Consider the following 24041-nt stretch of genomic DNA (forward strand, 5'->3'; position numbering starts at 1 on the left):
TAATTTCCCTAAGCCTGTTTTTACATTTGTAAATACAAATCAGTATTTGCCTCCCAGAGTTGTTTTAGATAACATATGGTGTCTCGGCATAAACTATTAAAGAAACCCTCTTTTACCTGTCTTTATTTTTTGATATGTTAGGGTCTGCTCTGAGGCATCAGTCCCCAACATTTTTTGTCACTAGGGACCGGTTTAGTAGAAGACAATTTTTCCCAGGTCAAGGGGAGCTCGGCCGTTCAGACGGCAACGCGAGAAATGGGGAGCGGCTCTGCTTCCACCACTAACCTTCCCTGGCCCTGGAGTTGCGAACTCCTACTCTAAAATACCTCTGACCCGCCGCCCCAAAGCCCTAGCCCTCAGAGCTTCGCCAGTTCCCACCAAAGGTAAGACCCGCCCTTCCAGCTCCTGAGCCGAAGCTTCTGCCACAGCCTTCCGGGAACACCTTAGCCTCCGGGTGGGAACCAACCAGCACCGCCGCTTTGTTTTGTCTCCGCCCTCCCCCGCTGCAGTTGTCGTAGCGTCACTTCCGCCGGGAGGGACGGGCAAGACCGCGCGGTTGGCGCGAAAGTCGGTTCGCGGTTCGGCAACTTCCGGGTCTGCGTTTGCTTTGGTTGGGGGCGCCGCTGGGTGCGGCGGGTGTGCGCCGGGCTGGCGCCCGACCCCAGCCGCAGTCCCGCGTGCCGCGCGGCCCCCTACTCGCCGCCCGGAGATCCCCTGCCTCCACCGAGGTGAGTGAAGCTCAGAGTGAGCACCCAGCTCCCTCCCCACCTCGCGAGGGGGAGGGGTCCTCGACGCCGCCTCTGGCCTTAGGGGCCCTGGATTCCGGACCTTGTAACCGGCCCCCGGACCGGTGGATGGGACAGCAGAGAGCACGTGACTGGGGCAGGACCGATAATCGGACTTTTCCCTGGCAGCTGCGGAGCGAGAGCATCTAGCCTTTTAGGGCCCTAACTTTAATGGCTGGCTTTCATGTTTATATGTAAAGTTCGTTTACTGAGGGCTTAACCTATCTCGAGGGCCGCAGATGACCTCAGGGACCTAATCGTTCTGAGCATTCTCAAGCTAAATGAAATTGAATGACCATCGACTTAGGAGACTTAGAGCTCCAGAGCAAAAGTCCTCGATGAATTCAGTTTAGCAACATTAATTTCGTATTTTGATTTACGAAGACTGGTTGTCATCTTTTCCCTTGATTTTGTCCACATTCCACTGTTTCTTACAAACCATAATGGACGAATTCATGGGCAAGACCAGAATGTTTGTCCTTCGACATTCTTATTTGCGCAGAAAAGTAGGTGCTTTAAACATTTAACTTTGTATGTAATGTGTTTGTACTCTTGTTAATGGTTCCTTTATTTTGACAGTTCAGAAATGTCCAAAAATGACAAAGAACCGTTTTTTGTGAAGTTTTTAAAGTCTTCAGACAATTCTGAATGTTTTTTTAAAGCTCTTGAGGTAAGACTACTTGACAATGTCTTGCTGTGAATTCATTTTCTTGTTTCTAGTGTTTTTGACTTAGGCCTTTTATGTCTTAGTCATGGTTATTTTATTTTCATAATAGTTTTACTCTAGTCTGCATTCATAGATATCTCATTATTAACACACTTTTGAACTGATATTAGTATATCATGTATTTTGGGGGGATTGAAATCTTTACTGACATTTATATTGAAAGTGATGGGCCTGGTTGTCTTAGAAATTAAGTAGTTTTCTTTTGTCTGCTAACCATAGACCTTTGTGTGTTGAAAAAACTTGAGGCAGTCCTATATTGGTTACACTTCATTTTTTGTTTTTGTTGTTGTTAATTGTTAAAAGTGTGTTTCATTATATAGTTTCATGTGGGAGGATGTAGGGGTAGTGTCTCCCCCAGTAGCATCACCGTGGCCTGAGAAATTGGACCCCAGCTCAGACTCACTGATTGGAATCTACTTTTTAACAAGATCTTATGTATGTTTAAGAAACACTTGTAAAAAAAAAAGAAAAGAAAGAAACACTTGTAGCAGGTTTTCCTTTAAAGTTCATTCAGCAAATAATTGTGTTCATCATCTGATAAGCACTGTTCAAATACTTGGGATACATTTAGATAATGAGAGCAGGCAAAGATCCATACTTTCTCAGAGTTTACGTTCTCTTATAGCTATAGGAAATAAACTAATCAGATATATCAATGTGTAATATATAGTATGTTAAAGCTGCGAAGTGCTGTGGGAGGAGAAATGCAAAACAAGTTAAAACATTCCAGAAGATGTTTGTTAAGGAAGAAGGGAAGTTTACAATTTATTTTAAATATAGTGTGATATTCTCTGGAGAAGTTGATATTTGTAAATACTTGAAGGAGGTGAGATAATGAGCCATGTTAATATGTGGGGAAGGTTTCAGTTTCAGGCAGAGGAAATAATCATACACAGGCCCTGGGAAGGTGCTTGCAGTGTCTGTCCTGCTTTATTGTGGCTGTAGTGTAGTGTGAACAGATGTGGGATGAATGCTAAGGTTTGGTTCAGAGAATAAGAACAAAGAGGTCATGAGGGCCTTGTGGTCTCTTTTAAAGACTTTGGCTTTTTCTTACGGTGAGATGGAGAGCCACTGGGGGAGTTTAATCAGAAGAGTATTATGATCTGACTTACTCGTTTTGAAAGGATCACCCTAAGTATTTAATGAAAGGACTTCAAAATTTGTTAAGAAACTATTTGAGTGCTTATTGGGAGCCAGGATATGTTGCCAAACAAGATAGATCATGAAACATTCTTCTTACAAGGGAGAGAGACAAAAACTGTGTATGTATGTATATATAATATTATGTATGTTATATATGCTAGTATATAGAAAAGTGTGATCAGGAAAAGCATCTCTGAGGAAGTGACATGTGAGCAGATGTGGTTGAAGTGAAACAAGTCAGGTGAAGTCCTGGGGGAAGAGTATTCCAGGTAGCGGTGGCGGGGGAAAGCAAAACCTCTAAATGAGGTCATACTTAGCTTGTTCCAGGTCTGGAAAGAAAGCAGGAGTGGCTAGAGAAGAGTGAGCAAAAGAGATTAGAGGAAGAAGTTAGCATGGGGAGACAGAGACAGGCAATGGCCAGACTCTGTGGTCTTATAGGTGATTGTAAGAAATGAAGATTTTATTTTGAGTGTGGTGGGAAGCTGCTGGAGGTTTTGAGCAGAGTGATATGACCTGATTTGTATTGTTGAAAAGATTAGTAGCTGCTGTGTGGAGAATAGATTTAGGGCAAAGGATGAGAAGGAACCCCTTTGGAGACTCCTGCTCAGGCCACGTGAGAGATGATGGTTCCTTTTGGTGGGAAGAAGGCTGGATTTGAGATGGATTTTGAAGATAGAGTTCATAGGACATAAATACAGGTGAATAATTTCATATGCATTCTTATTTTTTCTTTCAGTCAATAAAAGAATTCCAATCAGAAGAATATCTTCAGATTATTACAGAAGAAGAAGCATTGAAAATAAAGGAAAATGATAGATCACTGTATATCTGTGACCCCTTTAGTGGTGATGCCTTTGATCATCTCCAAAAGGTTTGCTAACTTTTAGTGTGTTCTTTCAGGTAGTGTTTTTGGTTTGTTTTTGTGGCAGTGGACATAAGTTCTTTACTGGTCATGATGTATTTTGTAAATTATGAATTGAGAGGAATCTTTTGGTTTTGGAAGACCAGAATAGTAATTTTAAAGTGTAATTATATTCCAGTAGGCTTTAATTGGGCTTCCCTGTGGCTCAGACAGTAAAGAATCCACATGCAGTGCAGGAAATCTGGGTTTGATCCCTGGGTTGGGAAGATCCCCTGGAGGAGGTCATGGCAACCCACTCCAGTATTCTTGCCTGGAGAATCCCCATGGACAGAGGAGCCTGGCGGGCTACAGTCCATGGGGTCGCAAAGAGTCAGACGCAACTGAATGACTGAGTGCAGCACAGAACAGACTTTGCTTGATATGTGATTTTTGTATTTTAGGGAATTTAACCTCACTTAGTATAATTTAACCCTATAGTAATGAAGTATTTTATTGATGAAGTTCTAATGTACTTAAACTCAGTTTGATTTTAGAGTAAGAAAAGATTTGTTTACTTACTGTCTTTACTGTGTGTTCTTGAATTTTAGTACCTGTGCTTTGTATAGGGTTTGAAAAATTATATGCTAAAAGGAAGCATTTTGGGGATGAGCATTGCTAATATATCATTGAGCCATCTTATTTCTTTTTGTTGATTCTAGAGTCTACTGACTCATTACATTTTTGGTGTCTGGACAAGAGAGAAGCATTGAAATAAAAGTAAACTGGCTATAATTTCATCCAAATTACAAAGAAGTGACTCTTGTTTGAAGGAGAAGAAAACATAGAAGAGTAGCTAGATGCAGTACTATACAGATAATGGAAGGTCTGTGCCCATGTTTTCCAAAAGCATTATTGGTCTTACCCTCCTTTTGGAAATAACACTGCTTGTCAGATAGAATCAATAGCATTGAATACTCAGTTTTCTCATGACTGACCAAAAAGATAGAAATAAACATTTACCCTGGAGACATTTACATCAGTTATGCTTTGGTAACTTTGGTAACTGTAGGCTTTAGTCTGGCCTGGATGTGCTGATGTTGAGCAAGATTGTTCAGTTATCAATGAAAGTGATAACCTTAGGAGAAGTTTTTGTGGGCCTTTCCTGGAAAAACATTGAGTTGTGAACAGTGTTTAAAAATGAATGTAGAAACTACCTAGGATTATGCTTTTTTGTAGCATAATAGGTATTTTAGAGGGAAAGTATTCGGGTTCTTACACTTAACTGCCTCATTGGCTGGGTGCTTCATTTGAAAAGTAATTATTATGGCATAAGGCTATTACTCGTATCCCCTATTGCTAAGATTGTGTTTGTTTCAGAGATTAAAATTTTAATGGCAATTTTGAGTGAGTATAACTTTTGGAGCTTACTTCTTTTGATAGCCTGCACTGTTTGATTTGCTTGTGTGTTAATGTGTGGTATGTCTGAGAAATCATATAATGTGTGTTTGCTTTTTAACAATTTGGTGGGTTTTCTGCAGTCATCAACTTCTCTAAAGAATTGGTAAATGCAGTGTTAAACAAAATATAATTTTCTAAAACTGTAAGTCTTTTTCTACGTAATAAACTTTCCTTGTTTTTGTAGCTTGGTTGCAGAATTGTTGGTCCTCAAGTAGTCATATTTTGTATGCACCACCAGCGATGTGTCCCAAGAGCTGAACATCCAGTTTATAACATGGTTATGTCTGATGTAACCGTGTCTTGTACGAGCCTGGAAAAAGACAGAAGGGTAGGTGTTGCTGTGTTAAGTGGAATATTGTGGTCAATATATATTTGCACACTTAATTTTTCACTGTGTAGGGGATGTTTTGAAAGACCTTGCATTTGGGTATACTCAGAGTCTGATACTATATATTTATATTTTAATTAGAGGCTCATTACTTTACAATATTATAGTGGTTTTTGCCATACATTGACATGAATCAGTCATGGGTGTACATGTGTTTCCCATCCTGAACCCCGCTCCCACCTCCCTCCCCATCCCATCCCTCAGGGTCATCCCAGTGCTCTCGCCTTGAGCACCCTGTCTCATGCATCAAAGCTGGACTGGCAATCTATTTCATATATGGTAATATACTGTTTCAATGCTATTCTCTCAAATCATCCCACCCTCTCCTTCTCCCACAGAGTCCATGAGTCTGTTCTTTACATCTCTGTCTCTTTTGCTCTCCTGCATATAGGGTCATCGTTACCATCTTTCTAAATACTGTATATGTGTGTTAATATACTGTGTTGGTGTTTTTCTTTCTGACTTACTTCACTCTGTATAATAGGCTCCAGTTTCATCCAACTCATTAGAAATGATTCAAATGCATTCTTTTTTAAAGCTGAGTAATATTCCATTGACACAATGTGGTCCACTGGAGAAGGGAATAGGAAACCACTTCAGTATTCTTGCCTTGAGAACCGCAAACAGTATGAAAAGGCAAAATGATAGCATACTGAAAGAGGAACTCCCCAGGTCAGTAGGTGCCCAATATGCTACTGGAGATCAGTGGAGAAATAACTCCAGAAAGAATGAAGGGATGGAGCCAAAGCAAAAACAGTACTCAGTTGTGGATGTGACAGGTGATGGAAGCAAGGTCCGATGCTGTAAAGAGTGATATTGCATAGGAACCTGGGATGTCAGGTCCATGAATCAAGGCAAGTTGGAGTGGTCAAACAAGAGATGGCAAGGGTGAACATCGACATTCTAGGAATCAGTGAACTAAAATGGACTGGAATGGGTGAATTTAACTCATATGACCATTATACTACTGCGGGCAGGAATCCCTTAGAAGAAATGGAGTAGCCATCATGATCAACAAAAGAGTGAAATGCAATACTTGGATGCAATCTCAAAAATGACAGAATGATCTCTGTTCGTTTCCAAGGCAAGCCATTCAATATCACAGTAATCCAAGTCTATGCCCCAACCAGTAATGCTGAAGAAGCTGAAGTTGAACGGTTCTATGAAGACCTACAAGACCTTTTAGAACTAACACCCCAAAAAGATGTCCTTTTCATTATAGGAGACTGGAATGCAAAAGTAGGAAGTCAAGAAACACCTGGAGTAACAGGCGAATTTGGCCTTGGAATATGGAATGAAGCAGGGCAAAGACTAATAGAGTTTTGCCAAGAAAATGCACTGGTCATAGCAAACACCCTCTTCCAACAACACAAGAGAAGACTATACTAAGACGTCACAAGATGGTAAACACTGAAATCAGACTGATTATATTCTTTGCAGCCAAAGATGGAGAAGCTCTATACAGTCAACAAAAACAAGTCCAGGAGCAGACTGTGGCTCAGATCAAGAGCTTGTTATTGCCAAATTCAGACTTAAATTGAAGAAAGTAGGGAAAACCACTAGACCACTCAGGTATGACCTAAATCAAATCCCTTATGATTATACAGGAAGTGAGAAATAGATTTAAGGGCCTAGATCTGATAGATAGAGTGCCTGATGAACTATGGACGGAGGTTTGAGACATTGTACAGGAGACAGGGATCAAGACCATCCCCATGGAAAAGAAATGCAAAAAAGCAAAATGGCTGTCTGAGGAGGCCTTACAAATAGCTGTGAAAAGAAGAGAAGTGAAAAAGGAGAAAAGGAAAGATATAAGCATCTGAATGTAGAGTTCCAAAGAATAGCAAGAAGAGATAAGAAAGCCTTCCTCAGCAAACAGTGCAAAGAAATAGAGGAACAAAACAGAATGGGAAAGACTAGAGATCTCTTCAAGAAAATTAGAGATACCAAGGGAACATTTCATGCAAGGATGGGCTCGATAAAGGACAGAAATGGTCTGGACGTAATAGAAGCAGAAGATATTAAGAAGAGGTGGCAAGAATACACAGAAGAACTGTACAAAAAAGATCTTCAAGACCAAGATAATCACGGTGGTGTGATCACTCACCTAGAGCCAGACATCCTGGAATGTGAAGTCAAGTGGGCCTTAGAAAGCATCACTACGAACAAAGCTAGTGGAGGTGATGGAATTCCAGTTGAGCTATTTCAAATCCTGAAAGATGGTGCTGTGAAAGTGCTGCACTCAATATGCCAGCAAATTTGGAAAACTCAGCAGTTGCCACAGGACTGGAAAAGGTCAGTTTTCATTCCAATTCCAAAGAAAGGCAATGCCAAAGAAGGCTCAAACTACGACACAATTGCACTCATCTCACATGCTAGTAAAGTAATGCTCAAAAGTCTCCAAGCCAGGCTTCACCAATACGTGGACTGTGAACTTGCAAATGTTCAAGCTGGTTTTAGAAAAGGCAGAGGAACGAGAGACCAAATTGCCAGCATCCGCTGGATCATGGAAAAAGCAAGAGAGTTCCAGAAAAACATATATTTCTGCTTTATTGACTATGCAAAAGCCTTTGACTGTGTGGATCACAATGAACTGGAAAATTCTGAGAGAGATGGGAATACCAGACCAGCTGACCTGCCTCTTGAGAAACCTATATGCAGGTCAGGAAGCAACAGTTAGAACTGGACATGGAACAACAGACTGATTCCAAATAGGAAAAGGAGTACGTCAAGGTGGCGTATTGTCATCCTGCTTATTCAACTTATATGCAGAGTACATCATGAGAAAAGCTAGGCTGGAAGAAGCTCAAGCTGGAATCAAGATTGCCGGGAGAAATATCAATAACCTCAGATATACAGATGACACCACCCTTATGGCAGAAAGTCAAGAGGAACTGATAAGCCTCTTGATGAAGGTGAAAGTAGAGAGTGAAAAAGTTGGCTTAAAGCTCAACATTCAGAAAACTAAGATCATGGCATCTTGTCCCATTACTTCATGGCAAATAGATGAGGAAACAGTGGAAACAGTGTCAGACTTTATTTTTGGGGGCTCCAAAATCACTGCAGATGGTGACTGCAGCCATGAAATTAAAAGACGCTCACTCCTTGGAAGAAAAGTTATGACCAACCTAAATAACATATTCAAAAGCAGAGTCATTACTTTGCCAACAAAGGTCTGTCTAGTCAAGGCTATGGTTTTTCCTGTGGTCATGTATGGATGTGAGAGTTGGACTGTGAAGAAGGCTGAGCGCCGAAGAATTGACGCTTTTGAACTGTGGTGTTGGAGAAGACTCTTGAGAGTCACTTGGACTGCAAGGAAATCCAACCAGTCCATTCTGAAGGAGATCAGCCCTGGGATTTCTTTGGAAGGAATGATACTAAAGCTGAAACTCCAGTACTTTGGCCACCTCATCCGAAGGGTTGACTCATTGGAAAAGACTCTGATGCTGGGAGGGATTGGGGGCAGGAGGAGAAGGGGACAACAGAGGATGAGATGGCTGGATGACATCACTGACTCGATGGACGTGAGTCTGAGTGAAGTCCGGGAGTTGGTGATGAACAGGGAGGCCTGGCATGCATTCATGGTGTTGCAAAGAATCGGACACGAATGAGCGACTGTATTGAACTGAACTGAATATTCCATCGTGTATATGTACTACAACTTTCTTATCCTTCATCTGCCAGTGGACGTGTAGGTTGCTTCCATGTCCTGGATATTGTAAACAGTGCTGTGATGAACACTGGGGTACACGTGTCTCTTTCAGTTCTGGTTTCCTCGGTGTGTATGCCCAGCAGTGGGATTGCTGGGTTGTATGGCAGTTCTGTTTCCAGTTTTTTAAGGAATCTCCACACTGTTCTCCATAGTGGCTGTACTAGTTTACATCCCACTAACAGTGTAAGAGGGTTCCGTTTTCTCCACACCTTCTCCAGCATTTATCGTTTGTATAATAAACTTTTTGATAGCAGCCATTCTGACCAGCATGAGATGGTACCTCACTGTGGTTTTGATTTGCATTTCTCTGATAATGAGTGATGTTGAGCATCTTTTCATGTGTTAGGCATCTGTATGTCTTCTTTGGAAAATGTCTGTTTAGTTCTTTGGCCCATTTTTTGATTGGGTCGTTTATTTTTGTGAAATTGAGCTGCATGAACTACTTGTATGTTTTTGAGATTAATTCTTTGTCAGTTGCTTCGTTTGCTATTCTCCCATTCTGAAGGCTGTCTTTTCACCTTGCTTGTAGTTTACTTCGTTGTGCAAAAGCTTTTGATTTTAATTAGGTCCCATTTGTTTATTTTTGCTTTTATTTGCATTACTCTGGGAGGTGGGTCATAGAGGATCCTGCTGTGATTTATGTTGGAGAGTGTTCTGCCTATGTTCTCCTCTAGGAGTTTTATAGTTTCTGGTCTTACATTTAGATCTTTAATCCATTTTGAGTTTATTTTTGTGTATGGTGTTAGAAAGTTCTAGTTTCATTCTTTTACAAGTGGTTGATCAGTTTTCCCAGCCCCACTTGTTAAAGAGATTATCTTTCCTCCATTGTATATTCTTGCCTGTTTTGTCAAAAATAAGGTGTCCAAGGTGTGTGGGTTTATCTCTGCACTTTCTATTTTGTTCTCTTGATCTATATTTCTTTCTTTGTGCCAGTACCATACTGTCTTGATGACTGTGGCTTTGTAGTAGAGCCTGAAGTCAGGCGGGTTGATTCTTCCAGTTCTATTCTTCTTTCTCAAGATTGCTTTGGCTATTTGAGGTTTTTTTGTATTTTCATACAAATTGTGAAATTATTCTAGTTCTCTGAAAAATACTGTTGGTAGCTTGATAGCGATTGCATTGAATCTATAAATTGCTTTGGGTAATACACTTATTTTCACTATATTGATTTTTCTGATCCATGAACATGGTATATTTCTCCATCTATTTGTGTCATCTTTGATTTCTTTCATCAGTGTTTTATAGTTTTCTATATATAGGTTTTTTGTTTCTTTAGGTAGATTTATTCCTAAGTATTTTATTCTTTGCGTTGCAATGGTGAATGGAATTGTCTCCTTAATTTCTCTTTCTGTTTCTCATTGTTAGTGTATAGGAATGCAAGATATTTCATTGTGTTAATTTTATATCCTTCAACTTTACTGTATTCATTGACTAGCTCTAGTAATTTTCTGGTGGTGTCTTTAGGGTTTTCTATGTATAGGGTCATGTCATTTGCAAACAGTGAGAGTTTCACTTTTTCTTTTTCCAATTTGGATTCCTTTTATTCCTTTTTCTTCTCTGTTTGCTGTGGCTAAAACTTCCAAAACTATGTTGAAGAGTAGTGGTGAGAGTGGGCACCCTTGTCTTGTTCATGACTTTAGGGGAAATGCTGTCAATATTTCACCATTGAGGATAATGTTTCTGTAGGTTTATCATATATGGCTTTTATTATGTTGAGGCATGTTCCTTTGGCCACCTGATGTGAAGAGCTGACTCACTGGAAAAGACCCTGATGCTGGGAAAGACTGAAGGCAGGAGGAGAAGGGGATGACGAAGGATGAGATGGTTGGATGGCATAACCGACTCAATGGACATGGGTTTGGGTGGACTCTGGGAGTTGGAGATGGACAGGGAGTCCTGGTGTGCTGCGGTTCATGGGGTCGCAAAGAGCTGGACACGACTGAACGAACTGATGTTCCTTCTATGCTTGCTTTCTGGAGAGGTTTTATCATAAATGGATGTTGAATTTTGTCAAAGGCTTTCTTTTCAAAATTGAATGCAGTGGACTCTTATTGCAAACTGGCTACTAAAAGTTTTTTGTTTTGATTGTAAAAGGAAACTCACTTTTTTCTCTGTATAATTAATGAATTTGTCTTTGAATCATCTTTTTCCACCATAGTTAATCTTTTATAAGGAATTCTGAGATTTACACCTGTTTTTTCTCTATTCTGTATGTAACTTGTATATTTTTAAGTATGTGCATCAGTTCAGTTCATTCGCTCAGTCGTGTCTGACTTTGTGACATCACGGACTGCAGCACACCAGGCCTCCCTGTCCATCACCAACTCCCAGTGTTTACCCAAAACTCATGTCCACTGAGTCGGTGATGCCACCCAACCATCTCATCCTTCGTCATCCCCTTCTCCTCCTGCCTTCAGTCTTTCCCAGCATCAGGGTCTTTTCAAATGAGTCAGCTCTTCACATTAGGTTGCTCAAGTATTGGAGTTTCAGCTTCAACATCAGTCTTTCATACTATATTAAAATATATAGTGTTCACTTTAGAAGAAAAATAATTAAATTCATGGAGTTGCAAAAGATAAACGTAGGAAAATAATGTGCATAAAGGTAATTCTAAAATTTATACTTTATATTTATCTTCTAAAAAGTAACTTCATGAATTACTTAACTTGTAGTGATGAGAAATATTTGTGTGTTCAAGCTAAGAACAACAAACAGCGTTTATTGGACATTTTATTTAAAAATGGAAGAAATATTGTTTGATTCTGTATTAATAATTTTCTTTTGGGACTACAGGAAGAAGTTCATAAATATGTACAAATGATGGGTGGACGTGTATACAGAGACCTTAACATATCAGTAACTCACCTTATTGCAGGAGAAGTTGGTAGCAAAAAATACTTAGTTGCTGCAAACCTAAAGAAACCTATTTTGCTTCCTTCTTGGATAAAAACACTTTGGGAGAAGTCACAGGAGAAGTAAGAGATATTTTAGATATTTTCTAGATTTGAATAAATGTTATCATTTTGGCATATTATGGGTTTTCATAGGGGAGGTTTTATGGTATCCCCTATGGATTTATTTTGGGACACCTGGATCATTACTCTTTTCTCCAATGAAAACAAAAGATAATCTACATGTTCTTATTATCAAGATATAAGTTGTTAGGTAGTCTGGGCTATGGACTTAGCATTAGCTACAAGACAATAAATTTTTTGATAATAGAATTGTTTTCCGTAGTGAACAGTGATAAAATAGTTGAGAGAATCTGTGTGGCAACTGTAGCTTTTATGTTGCATTCGCTTTCAATACCATGCTCTCATGTTAGGATGGAGAATGATTTTAGCCACTTTGGTATTTGTATTTCTTCCCAAAAGGGACATATTTAAGGTTGAATATAAACATATATAACCCATTAACTGAGATGTAATTATTTAGTAATCGTTAATTGGGCCCATTTTATGTACCTGTCCTGAGCTAGGCATTAGGTAACTGGAGAGCAAAACAAGACAGCATCCCTGGCCTCATAGAGCTTAGAGCCTATTTCAAAAGATAGAATTGAGTTTCCCTTAGAATTAGATTAACAACCAATAAGTATTTAGTTACCACTGTTTAAATTAAGTAGACATTTTCCAGTCTTCCCTTCAGCACCATCCAGCATATTCTAAACATGTCTCTATGTTGGCATCCTCATCATTCCTAGCCTGTTGCATTAGGACATCTGCCTACCAGGGTAGCAGAATGATGATATTTTTGTTGGCATTCTGCCGAAAATCTTTTGCTTACTATTTGTATAGTATAATGGAAGAATTAAAAGTCTGTTTTTTTTTTTTTTAGTAGGCAGCAAAGAACCTTTGAGTTTTTAGTTAGAAATTTAGACTTATAAGTTTGAGGGGAAAAAAAAGTTTGGAAAATGCACTGCTTTCACCAGCATGGATTTATAGTTACTGAAATATATGTACTTTTTCACTTAAAACAGTTTTATTTGAGGCTCTGAAACATTAATTTTTTTAGAGACATGGTTAGAGCTAGATGAGCAGTTAGTATAATTCTAAGTATGCTTGTCAGTTTCCCTTAATATTGATCAAATTCATAAAAAATGAGGAAAACATTAGTGTTATTTCTGTTGTTTGTCATTCTGATAAAGTTTAAACTACCTGGTATTTTGATATCTTAATTTATGGGTGTTTTGGTGTTTTTTTTTTTTTGGTTCATTTTCCCCAGGAAAATAGCTAGATATACCGATATAAACATGGAAGACTTCAAGTGTCCTATTTTTCTTGGTTGCATAATCTGTGTGACTGGCTTATGTACCTTAGACAGGAAGTCAGTTCAGCAGCTCACAGTAAAGCATGGAGGACAGTACATGGGACAGTTGAAAATGAATGAGTGTACACACCTCATTGTGCAAGAACCAAAAGGTAAAACTGTTTCCCAAATAGATGAATGCAATATTTTCTACTCTTTAACATTTTGAGATCATTCTGGAATATTTTTTACTTCTGATATTTCATAAACATGCACATTTCTTTTTTCTTGCAAAGATAGTTTTGTTTATAATCTGTAGAAAAATTACATGACTGATCCAGGTCATTGAATAAATATTTAAAAATTAAGAATTTCCAGTGGTGTTTTATCTAAATTTATTATCTGGTCTTTGGTTTTTTTTTTAAAGTCCCCACACAGCCACCCAATATTTAAAAGATGAGAGATTTGGATGAATTTAACACAAAAGCTGATTTTTTTTTAATCTAATGTCAGTTTAAAAAAAATTATTTATTTGTTTATTTTTGGCTCTACTGGGTCTTTGTTGATGCACAGGCTTTTCTCTAGTTGCAGCAAGTAAGGGCTGCTCTCTAGTTGGAGTGGCTTCTCTAGTTAACTGGCACGGGCTCGAGGGTATGTGGGCTTTAGTAGTTGCAGTTCCCAGGCTCTAGAGCACAGGCTCAATAGTTGTGGTTCACGGGTTTAGTTGCTTCACAGCATGTGGGATTTTCCTGGACTAGGGATTGAACCTGTGTCTCCTGCATTGGCAGGTATATTCTTTACCATGAGCCATCTGGGAAGCCCTCTAATAATAAATTTTAAAGGCTTGGCTTCATTTTTAGTTGAATGAATTATCCTTACTGAGTAGACTGCAAGTTTTAACTTGAAGATTCCCCTTAAGCGCATGAAACTACTAAAAGAAAAATATATTACCAGGAAAAAGAGTTCCTTAAAATTGCAATTAATTGTGGCATTCTATACCATTATAACTATTCTGGAGAATATTTTTACCAGTTCTCTGAAAATATATAAAAATTGATGAGAACAGAGTTGTATTAACGTTTTTCTTGTCTCTTTTTACCTACACATAGAGTTTTTATGTAGACATCAGAGTTGTTTTTTTTCTTTCTAGGTGTGATTGTGAACAAATGTAATTGCCAAAAAAATTGTTTTTAGATTTTATATTAGAAATATGTATTTTGAAACTACTTTCCAAAATATTTTATTGTATCATGTCACCTTTGTTTCCATCTAAGCTTATTCATCCTCATATATAAATTATAAATATACTGTTATCTCTTAACCCTATTCCTTATAGTATGAAACTGAGGGTCAGAGTTTCTTGAGCAGTAAATGCTGTAGATAGAATGGCTTCTTCAGAGTGTCAGAGCAATTTAAATACTTGTGTTAAGTAGGAATTAAAATATATATACACATAAATATATATATATGTATATATACACACACAGTAATTAGTTTAAAAGTGAAAAGTGTGAAACCACTAAATTCTGTGAGTTATCCACATGTTACAGATTAAGAAACTGGTTTAAAGAACTTAAGTAATGGAAGCTATATTCAGAAATTTTATTTCAGTTATCCCACTAATGGCTTCTGTCCTGCAGTTTTGTAAAAGATAAACCCCCTCACATAGCATGTGTATTTAACACAACACACAGAAAATATAATTGCATAATAACCTAATATATTGCCTTTTAATACACTGTATAGCATACTGTTTCAGAGTAATTGCTGGTAATTTTAATTTTGTTTCAGGTGAATTTTTTCATAAGCTTTCATATAAATATTTCTGCAAATACAGATTTTAATGGCTTGCATTTCTCTCTTTTTTTAATTGACATAATAGGTCAAAAATATGAATGTGCCAAGAGATGGAATGTACACTGTGTGACCATGCAATGGTTTTTTGACAGTGTTGAGAAAGGTTTTTGTCAGGATGAATCCATATACAAGGCAGAGCCTAGATCAGAAGCAAAGAGTATGCCTGATACTTCAACTCCTACTGGCCAGATCAACACAATTGATAGTAAGTTTCTTTGGGATTAAGTGGTCATTTTTAAGACAGTTTTCTGTGTAAGGATTGATTTGTTAATAGGATCAATGAGATACAGTAGGGAATTCTATTTTTTCTTGCTTTGTTTTCAGGTATAATTGTATAATAAAATAACCAAATTATATTAGAAAAAAATTAGTCCAGAACTTCTGCTATTTCTTTTTCTAATGAATACCTGCTTTCTTTCATATCCTTATATTATGCACAAGATGGTTAAAGAAATTAAGAATATAAATAAAGTTTTTAAAACTTGACTGGCATGTGGATATTAGTCCCATTTCTTTATTAGTTTGCTATTAAGAAAGCCTTCCTCAGCAAACAGTGCAAAGAAATAGAGGAAAAAACAGAATGGGAAAGACTAGAGATCTCTTCAAGAAAACTGGAGATACCAAGGGAACATTTTATGCAAAGATGGGCTCAATAAAGGACAGAATGGTATGGACCTAACAGAAGCAGAAGATATTAAGAAGAGGTGGCAAGAATACACAGAAGAACTGTACAAAAAAGACCTTCACGACCAAGATAATCACGATGGTGTGATCACACACCTAGAGCCAGACATTCTGGAATGTGAAGTCAAATGGGCCTTAGAAGGCATCACTACGAACAAAGCTAGTGGAGGTGATGGAATTCCAGTTGAGCTGTTTCAAATCCTAAAAGATGATGCTGTGAAAGTGCTGCACTCAATATGCCAGCAATTTTGGGAAACTCAGCAGTGGCCACAGGACTGGAAAAGGTCAGTTTTCATTCCAGTCCCAAAGAAAGGAAATGCCAAAGAATGTTCAAACTACCACACAATTGCACTCATCTTACACGCTAGTAAAGTAATGCTCAAAATTCTCCAAGCCAGGCTTCAGCAGTATGTGAACCGTGAGCTTGAAGATGTTCAAGCTGGTTTTAGAAAAGGCAGAGGAACCAGAGATCAAATTGCCAACATCTGCCGGATCATGGAAAAAGCAAGAGAGTTCCAGAAAAACATCTATTTCTGCTTTATTGACTATGCCACAGCCTTTGACTGTGTGGATCACAATAAACTGGAAAATTCTGAATGAGATGGGAATACCAGACCAGCTGACCTGCCTCTTGAGAAACCTATATGCAGGTCAGGAAGCAAGAGTTAGAACTGGACATGGAACAACAGTCTGATTCCAAATAGGAAAAGGAGTACGTCAAGACTGCATATTGTCACCGTGCTTATTTAACTTCTATGCAGAGTACATCATGAGAAACGCTGGGCTGGAAGAAGCACAAGCTGAAATCAAGATTGCCGGGAGAAATGTCAATAACCTCAGATATGCAGATGACACCACCTTTATGGCAGAAAGTGAAGAGGAACTAAAAAGCCTCATAATCAAAGTGAAAGTGGAGAGTGAAAAAGTTGGCTTAAAGCTCAACATTCAGAAAACGAAGATCATGGCATCTTGTCCCATCACTTCATGGCAAATAGATGAGGAAACAGTGAAAACAGTGTCAGACTTTATTTTTGGGGGCTCCAAAATCACTGCAGATGGTGATTGCAGCCATGAAATTAAAAGACGCTCACTCCTTGGAAGAAAAGTTGTGACCAACCTAGACAGCATATTCAAGAGCAGAGACGTTACTTTGCCAACAAAGGTCCGTCTAGTCAAGGCTATGGTTTTTCCTGTGGTCATGTATGGATGTGAGAGTTGGACTGTGAAGAAAGCTGAGCGCCAAAGAATTGATGCTTTTGAACTGTGGTGTTGGAGAAGACTCTTGAGAGTCCCTTGGATTGCAAGGAGATCTAACCAGTCCATTCTGAAGGAGATCAGCCCTGGGATTTCTTTGGAAGGAATGATACTAAAGCTGAAACTCCAGTACTTTGGCCACCTCATGTGAAGAGTTGACTCATTGGAAAAGACTCTGATGCTGGGAGGGATTGGGGGCAGGAGGAGAAGGGGACGACAGAGGATGAGATTACTGGATGGCATCACTGACTCGATGGATGTGAGTCTGAGTGAACTCCAGATGGGCAGGGAGGCCTGGCATGCTGCGATTCATGGGGTCTAAAGAGTTGGACACGACTGAGTGACTGAACTGAACTGATAGTTATTATTGATCATCTATATTCATATAAAATTTAAAAACCATTTCTGTTTTGGAAGTACCATGTATACTTGTGGTTGGCAATATAACAAATGTTACCAATTTGTTTTCAAATATAACCTTCCTGGACCTTGAAGTCAGCAACTTCAGATTTTCATTGGAAGCTAGTCACTATTAAGAGAATACATTAAGTATATTTTCATTAAAATGAACCTTAATTAGGTTCATTTTTCCTTTTCATACTTGGCCCCCAAGATTTCAGTAAAACCGTTTAAATTTTACTTTTAGAAATTGTTCATGACTCTTCTGGTATAAGAAAAGTTCACCTTTAGGAAAATATGTAATTAGTTATTTCATTTCCATAAATTTATGTATCTTTGTTTTTAATATGTAGGTCGTACTCTTTCAGATGTCAGCCATATTTCCAACATCAATGCAAGCTGCATAAATGAATCAATATGTAATTCAGTTAATAGCAAACTGGAACCTACAGTTGAAAATCTGGAAAATTTGGATGTCAGTGCATTTCAGGCACCTGAAGATTTATTAGATGGTTGTCGGGTATGTCTTTATTATGTAATGCACTAAATGATAATACACGTTGGTACTTGTAGCTTCACTCTGAAGACCCTGCAGAGTTGGGCTTGCTCCTTCCCTATAGAAGTCCACCACTCAAGCTAAGCAAATGCACTCATTAGGCCATGTTTGTCTTTTAGCTATTAGGGTCTCTTTGCCTGGGATGTACATTTATATGTCATCCATTAAACTTCATATCATTTTTCAAATCTTTGAACCCTCCTAACTACCTTACTCGTCCCATTTACTGTGGGGGTTTTTTTGGCTGCACTGATCTTCATTGCTGTGCTCAGGCGTTCTCTGATTGCTTCAAGCAGGGGCTGTGCTTCATTGTAGTGCCTTCTCATTACAGAGCCTGGGCTCTAGGAGCACAGGCTTCAGTAGTTGTAGCACATGGGCTCAGTGTTTGGGATAAATAGTTACTCTGTGGCATGTGGATCTTTTAGACCAGGGATCAAATCCCTGTTCCCTGCCTTAGCAATATGGATTCTTAACCACTGGACCATCTACTGTATTTTGAGAGCATTTAGTTTCTGACCCACTTAATGGGTTTTTATTTATAACTGTCATTTATTGATTATAGTAAGTGAGACACTGTGCTAATTATTTCATATACATGTTAGTCTGTCATATATAATCCCATTTAAATCCCACAAATAACTCTAAAGTGTATATTACTGAGGTTGAAACTCAGAGGATTAAAGTTCTTGTCCAGAATCTCACAGGCAGTAAGTAACTAGCCATCTACTTCAAAGCCTGTATTTCTAAAGATTAGGTACGCCACTTTGTTTAATATCTCTTGGGCTATTTAATTTTTTATGTCTGAATAACTGTCTGATAAATGCCTTGATGGGAACGTCATATGTATCTTTTAGAACTAAATACTTAGTTTATTTCTTGCTTGTAGCATGAATAGGCTATGCACTAATTCTCAAAGAGTAGCGAAGACTTAACTTTCTTCTTTTATTCAGGAAAATGGGCAAATTACTTTCCTTTCTATACTTTTAAAACTTAACAGTTTATTAACAGAATATGAGGTGGTGTGTAATCTTTTATCGAAACTGTACTAATTCTGGATGTGACTTAATTATCTTACAGGAAGTGTATGATTCCTCATTTTTGTTAAAATGTAATCTAGTGATAGAGGTTATTTAGTTTGGGGTATAAATGCAGTTTGGAATAGATTAAGACTTTTTTAAAAGATCCATTTGGTAAAATAGAGATGAAGAAGATTCAATATAGTAATATTGATTAAATTGGTTTCAGTTCAGTTCAATTGCTCAGTCATGTCTGACTCTTTGTGTCCCCATGGACTGCAGCACACCAGGCCTCCTTGTCCATTATGAACTCCGGAGTTTACCCAAACTCATGTCCATTGAGTCGGTGATGCCATCCAACCATCTCATCCTCTGCCATCCCCTTCTCCTGCTTTCAGTCTTTCCCAGTATCATAGTCTTTTCCAGTGAGTTCTTTGCATTAGGTGGCCAAAGTATTGGAGTTTCAGCTCAACATAGTCCTTCCAATGAATATTCAGGACTGATTTCCTTTAGGATGGACTGGTTGGATCTCCTTGCAGTCCAGAGGACTCTCAAGATTCTTCTCCAATACCACAGTTCAAAAGCAACAATTCTTCGGTGCTCAGCTTTCTTTATAGTCCAACTCTCACATCTCACATGTGCACATATTGATAGTTAAAAATAAGTTACTGAATATGTTTCATCCCCATAGCATTGTGCTTAGCTCTTTGACCTAATTTTTTTTGTTTAATCAACTATGAAAACTATTTCAGTATATAAGGAATAAAATCGGTTTAAATAGTCTAAGTTGGACTTGCTTGGTAGTCCAATCATAAAGAATCCACCTCCCAATGAAGAGAACACAGGTTTCATCCCTGGTCTGGAAAGATTCTTCAGTGGCTCAGCAGGGAAAAATTCACCTGCAGTGCAGGAGACTAGGGTTTGATCCCTGGGTTGGGAAGATCGCCTGGAGTAGGAAATGGCAACCCACTCCAGTAGTCTTGCCAGTAAAATCCCATAGACAGAGGAGCGAGCCTGGCAGACTACATACAGTCCATAGGGTCGGACAGATTTGGACACAAACTGAGCACGCTTGCACCCTGAGGATTCCCATGCCGTCAGGCAGCTAAGCATATGTGTCGCAGCTGCTGAGCCTGCACACCATAGAGCCTATTCCCTACAAAAAGAGAAGCCACTGCGTTGAGAAACCTGCACATCCTCACTAGAGAGTAGCATCCACCTGCCACAACTAAAGAAAGCCCTCATGCAGCAGTGGAGCCCCACACCAGCAAAAAAAAAAAAGCCTAGTATGTTGAAGTGGTCGTGTGGTTAATCACTGGCAGCTGACCCAAAATTTAAACCTAGATTTTCTGAATTCACATGTTTAACTCCAGTTTATTTCTGTAATTACTTCGAAATTTACAAGTAGTAAGACTAGTTTAAGAAGCTACCTACGTTTTAGAAATTGCTGTGCACTAATATTCAGAAGATATTTGAATTATTCTGGTTTCTATTTTATTTAAAGCCTCAGTACTTATCAGTAATGGGTAATAATGTTATGGGATTGTGAAGAAGTGATAAAATTTAAGAATTCTTTAGAAATCAAAGTTTCAGAATATACTTTTTAATGTATTTAAAATGTAAATATAAAGGTTGCCTTATTTACACATAATGGGTTTAGACATACACTTTCAATAAATAGATTTCTACTGACAGAAATAGGCCATTTTAAATGTGTTAATCTAAAGCCAATTTTTTTTCATTGCAGATCTATCTTTGTGGTTTTAATGGCAGAAAGCTAGATAAACTGAGAAGACTTATTAACAGTGGAGGTGGAGTTCGTTTTAATCAGCTCAATGAAGATGTAACTCATGTTATTGTGGGAGATGATGATGATGAATTGAAGCAGTTTTGGGATAAATCAGCCCACAGGTTTTGTCAGTTTTTAATTCAAAGCAGTTTCTACTCTGTAATGATTTTTCTTAAAATTGCATATCCTGACAGTTATGGGAACTGCATGGCACATGGGATAATGGTATTTATAGTTTAAACTAATATATAACTGTACTGTTTTTGTAGGCCTCATGTAGTGGGAGCAAAATGGTTGCTAGAGTGTTTTAGTAAAGGTTATATGCTTCCTGAAGAGCCATACATCCGTGTTAACTACCAGCCAGTGGAAATTCCAGTTTCAGATCAACCTGAAAGTAAAACAGCCCTTTTAAAAAGGAAGAACAGCAGCTTCTCTAAGAATGACTTTGCTCCTGAAGAAAAGCATGAGCAAGCTGATGAAGATCTACTCTCTCAATATCAGACTAATAACCCAACAGTAGGTAAGAAGGAATGACCAGTGTTAACAGTCATTAAATATTTTGGTAGCAGAATACATACTTATGTGATTTCTGCCAGGTTCTTTAGAATTTAGGTGATACTAACCTCTTTCTTCTCTTGAAGTTTTATTTGTGTTACTTTTTCTTTTTTTAAAGCAGGCAAGGCTAAGAGATTCTAGACAAATAAAGTCTCTCACTGTTTCCATTGTTTCCCCATCTATTGGCCATGAAGTGATGGGACCAGATGCCATGATCTCCAGTTTTTGAATGTTGAGTTTCAAGCCAGCTTTTTCACTTTCCTGTTTCACTTTTGCAAGAGGCTCTTTAGTTCTTCTTTGCTTTCTGCCATAAGAGTGGTGTCATCTGCATATCTGAGGTTATTGGTATTTCTCCTGGCAATCTTGTTTTCCAGCTTGTGCTTCATCTGGTCTGGCAAGGTATTTGTTACAAGGTATTTTAACCTTATAACAAATGCCTCTTAGTTTGTAATTGTAGTTTTAATGAGTATAATGCTGCACTGTAGACTACTATCTCAGGTTGTAGTCTTCTCAATGTGCTAAACACAATTGCCAGTGAAAAGTTGTGAACAGCATTTCTACTTTTTAAATACTTTTTATTATAAAGTATTTAATATATCCAAAAAGATACAAAGAATAATTTAACAAATAACCTTTACTACTAATCTGTTTCTCGGCCTTTTGGCTGAGATTGCAGACGGTAAAGCGTCTGTCTACGATGTGGGAGATTTGGGTTCAATCCCTGGGTTGGGAAGATTCCTTGGAGAAGGAAATGGCAATCCACTCCAGTACCATTGCCTGGAAAATCCCATGGACAGAGGAGCCTGGTAGGCTACAGTCCATGGGGTCACAAAGAGTCGGACACGACTGAGCGACTTCACGTTCACGTTCACTAATCTGTTTAAAAACTATAGGATATTCTGCTTGGTCAAAATTCTCCTGTGAATCCCTCCTCATTTTCGTAGTAGTTTATAACATATATATATCTGTAAGTAATATACACACTGTTTTGTGTGTATTGGAACTTACATAAATCACACATGATATGTACTCTTTTGCTACCCTACCCTAAACCTACAAGATACTCATCTCATCCTAGTAACTGGCTATGAATATATCACACTGGTATATGAACATGCCATAGTTTATCTATTGCCCTTCCTGAGGAGATTTTTATTGTGGTTTTTTTGTTTTGTTTTCTGATAACAAACAGTAGTGCTGAAATTGTTCTTGTGTGTGTCTCTGTGCACGTGAGCAAGAATTTCTCTGGGGTGGGATGACTGATTCCTGAGATAAGTATGTCTTCCACTTTCTTACATGAAGCGTATTGCTTTCTGGAGTGTTTCAGTTTACCGCTTTATACTAGAACAATAGTAAGGGTTCCTGTTGTTGCACATCCTTTCAACATTTAGTGTTTCTCAAAAGGCTTGAAATTCTTATTTATTTGATGGGTGTAGAGAGGGATCTCATTGTGGTTTTAATTCTATAACATTGCTAATAAGGTAGAGCATCGTTTTGAATGTTATTTGGGTATAATTTTTATTTATTTTTTTATTGAAGAATAATCGCTTTACACAGTTTTGCTGTTTTCTGTCCAACATCGACATGTATACCTATGGCTGCATAGGTATACATATATCCCCTCCCTTTTGAAACTCCCTTCCATCTCCCTCCCCATCCCACCCCTCTAGGTTGATACAGAGCCCCCCCTGTTTGAGTGTCCTGTAAAATGGGGTTTTTAATCCATTATTTCGTGGTTTGTGTTTTCTATTTTATGTAAGTTTTCCTATCTGAATGTCATAAAGTTGTATTTTAAAAGTCTTAAAGTTTTGCTTTTTCACATTTCGTCTTCAGTCCACATGGAGTTGATTTTTGCACTTGATAGGAAGCACTCAAATTGTCAGTGTAAATAATCACTTATTCTCAAACCTTTTTGAATAGGCCATCCTTTCTCAACTAATTTGCCCTGTTACCCCTGTCATTTATTAAGGGTCTGTTAAGTGGGGATCTGTGTTTAGGCTTTTTATTCTGTTCCACTGAGATACTTCACTGATAAACCATCTTATTTTAATAGCCTGGCCCTCCAGTTTTCTTTACAAAAGTTTCTTATCTATTCTTGGACTTTTGCTTCTATATAAATTTTTAAAATTAATTTGTCAGTTTGAATAAATCTGTATGGGAATTTGGTTGGGATTGTATTGAATTTATAATTTGGAGGAGGATTGACATCTTTACAATGAAAAGATCTTTCTATCCATGAATATAGAATATCAGCATACAGTTTGTTTTTCAGTAAAGTGTAACTGGAATCATAAGATACTAGACATGCCATGTTACAACTATCCCTAATTTTTTGTTTTGTGTCTGTTCATTTGATATTTTAATTCTTAAAATTATATTTTACTGGTATATAAGAGTAAAACATTTTGAATAAGAACATTTTGGGTATTGAGTTTTTAAAAAATTGTGGTAAAAGATGCCTGACATAAAATTTACCGTTTTAACCATCCTTTGATATACAGTTTATTGGTATTAATTATATTCACATAGTTTTGCCACCATCATTACCATCCATGCCAGAACTTTATCTTCCCAAACTGAAACTTTATAGGCCTTAAACAGTAACTCTATATTCCTCCTTCAACCATTTCCT

The 24041-nt window shown here is 38.1% G+C and overlaps 1 protein-coding gene across 3 annotated transcripts in view; it reads left to right on the plus strand.

The window, feature by feature from the left end:
• TOPBP1 (topoisomerase (DNA) II binding protein 1) overlaps window positions 523–24041 on the plus strand; it is a 75310-nt gene continuing 51791 nt past the window's right edge. The window contains exons 1-10 of one of the 3 annotated variants that reach the window (XM_013966233.2): window positions 523–728; window positions 1365–1455; window positions 3392–3526; window positions 5139–5282; window positions 11848–12029; window positions 13276–13472; window positions 15182–15361; window positions 17862–18013; window positions 20813–20976; window positions 21124–21374. In XM_013966233.2, coding sequence (XP_013821687.2) covers window positions 1372–1455; window positions 3392–3526; window positions 5139–5282; window positions 11848–12029; window positions 13276–13472; window positions 15182–15361; window positions 17862–18013; window positions 20813–20976; window positions 21124–21374 — 1489 coding nt within the window. In that variant the 5' untranslated portion in view covers window positions 523–728; window positions 1365–1371. Of the gene's footprint in view, window positions 729–1364; window positions 1456–3391; window positions 3527–4215; window positions 4380–5138; window positions 5283–11847; window positions 12030–13275; window positions 13473–15181; window positions 15362–17846; window positions 18014–20812; window positions 20977–21123; window positions 21375–24041 lie in introns of those variants that run through there. The other 2 variants (XM_005675555.3, XM_005675557.3) reach the window with 2 other exon arrangements.

Source organism: Capra hircus, chromosome 1 (genome assembly GCF_001704415.2).
Source record: "Capra hircus breed San Clemente chromosome 1, ASM170441v1, whole genome shotgun sequence".
NCBI lineage: Eukaryota > Metazoa > Chordata > Mammalia > Artiodactyla > Bovidae > Capra > Capra hircus.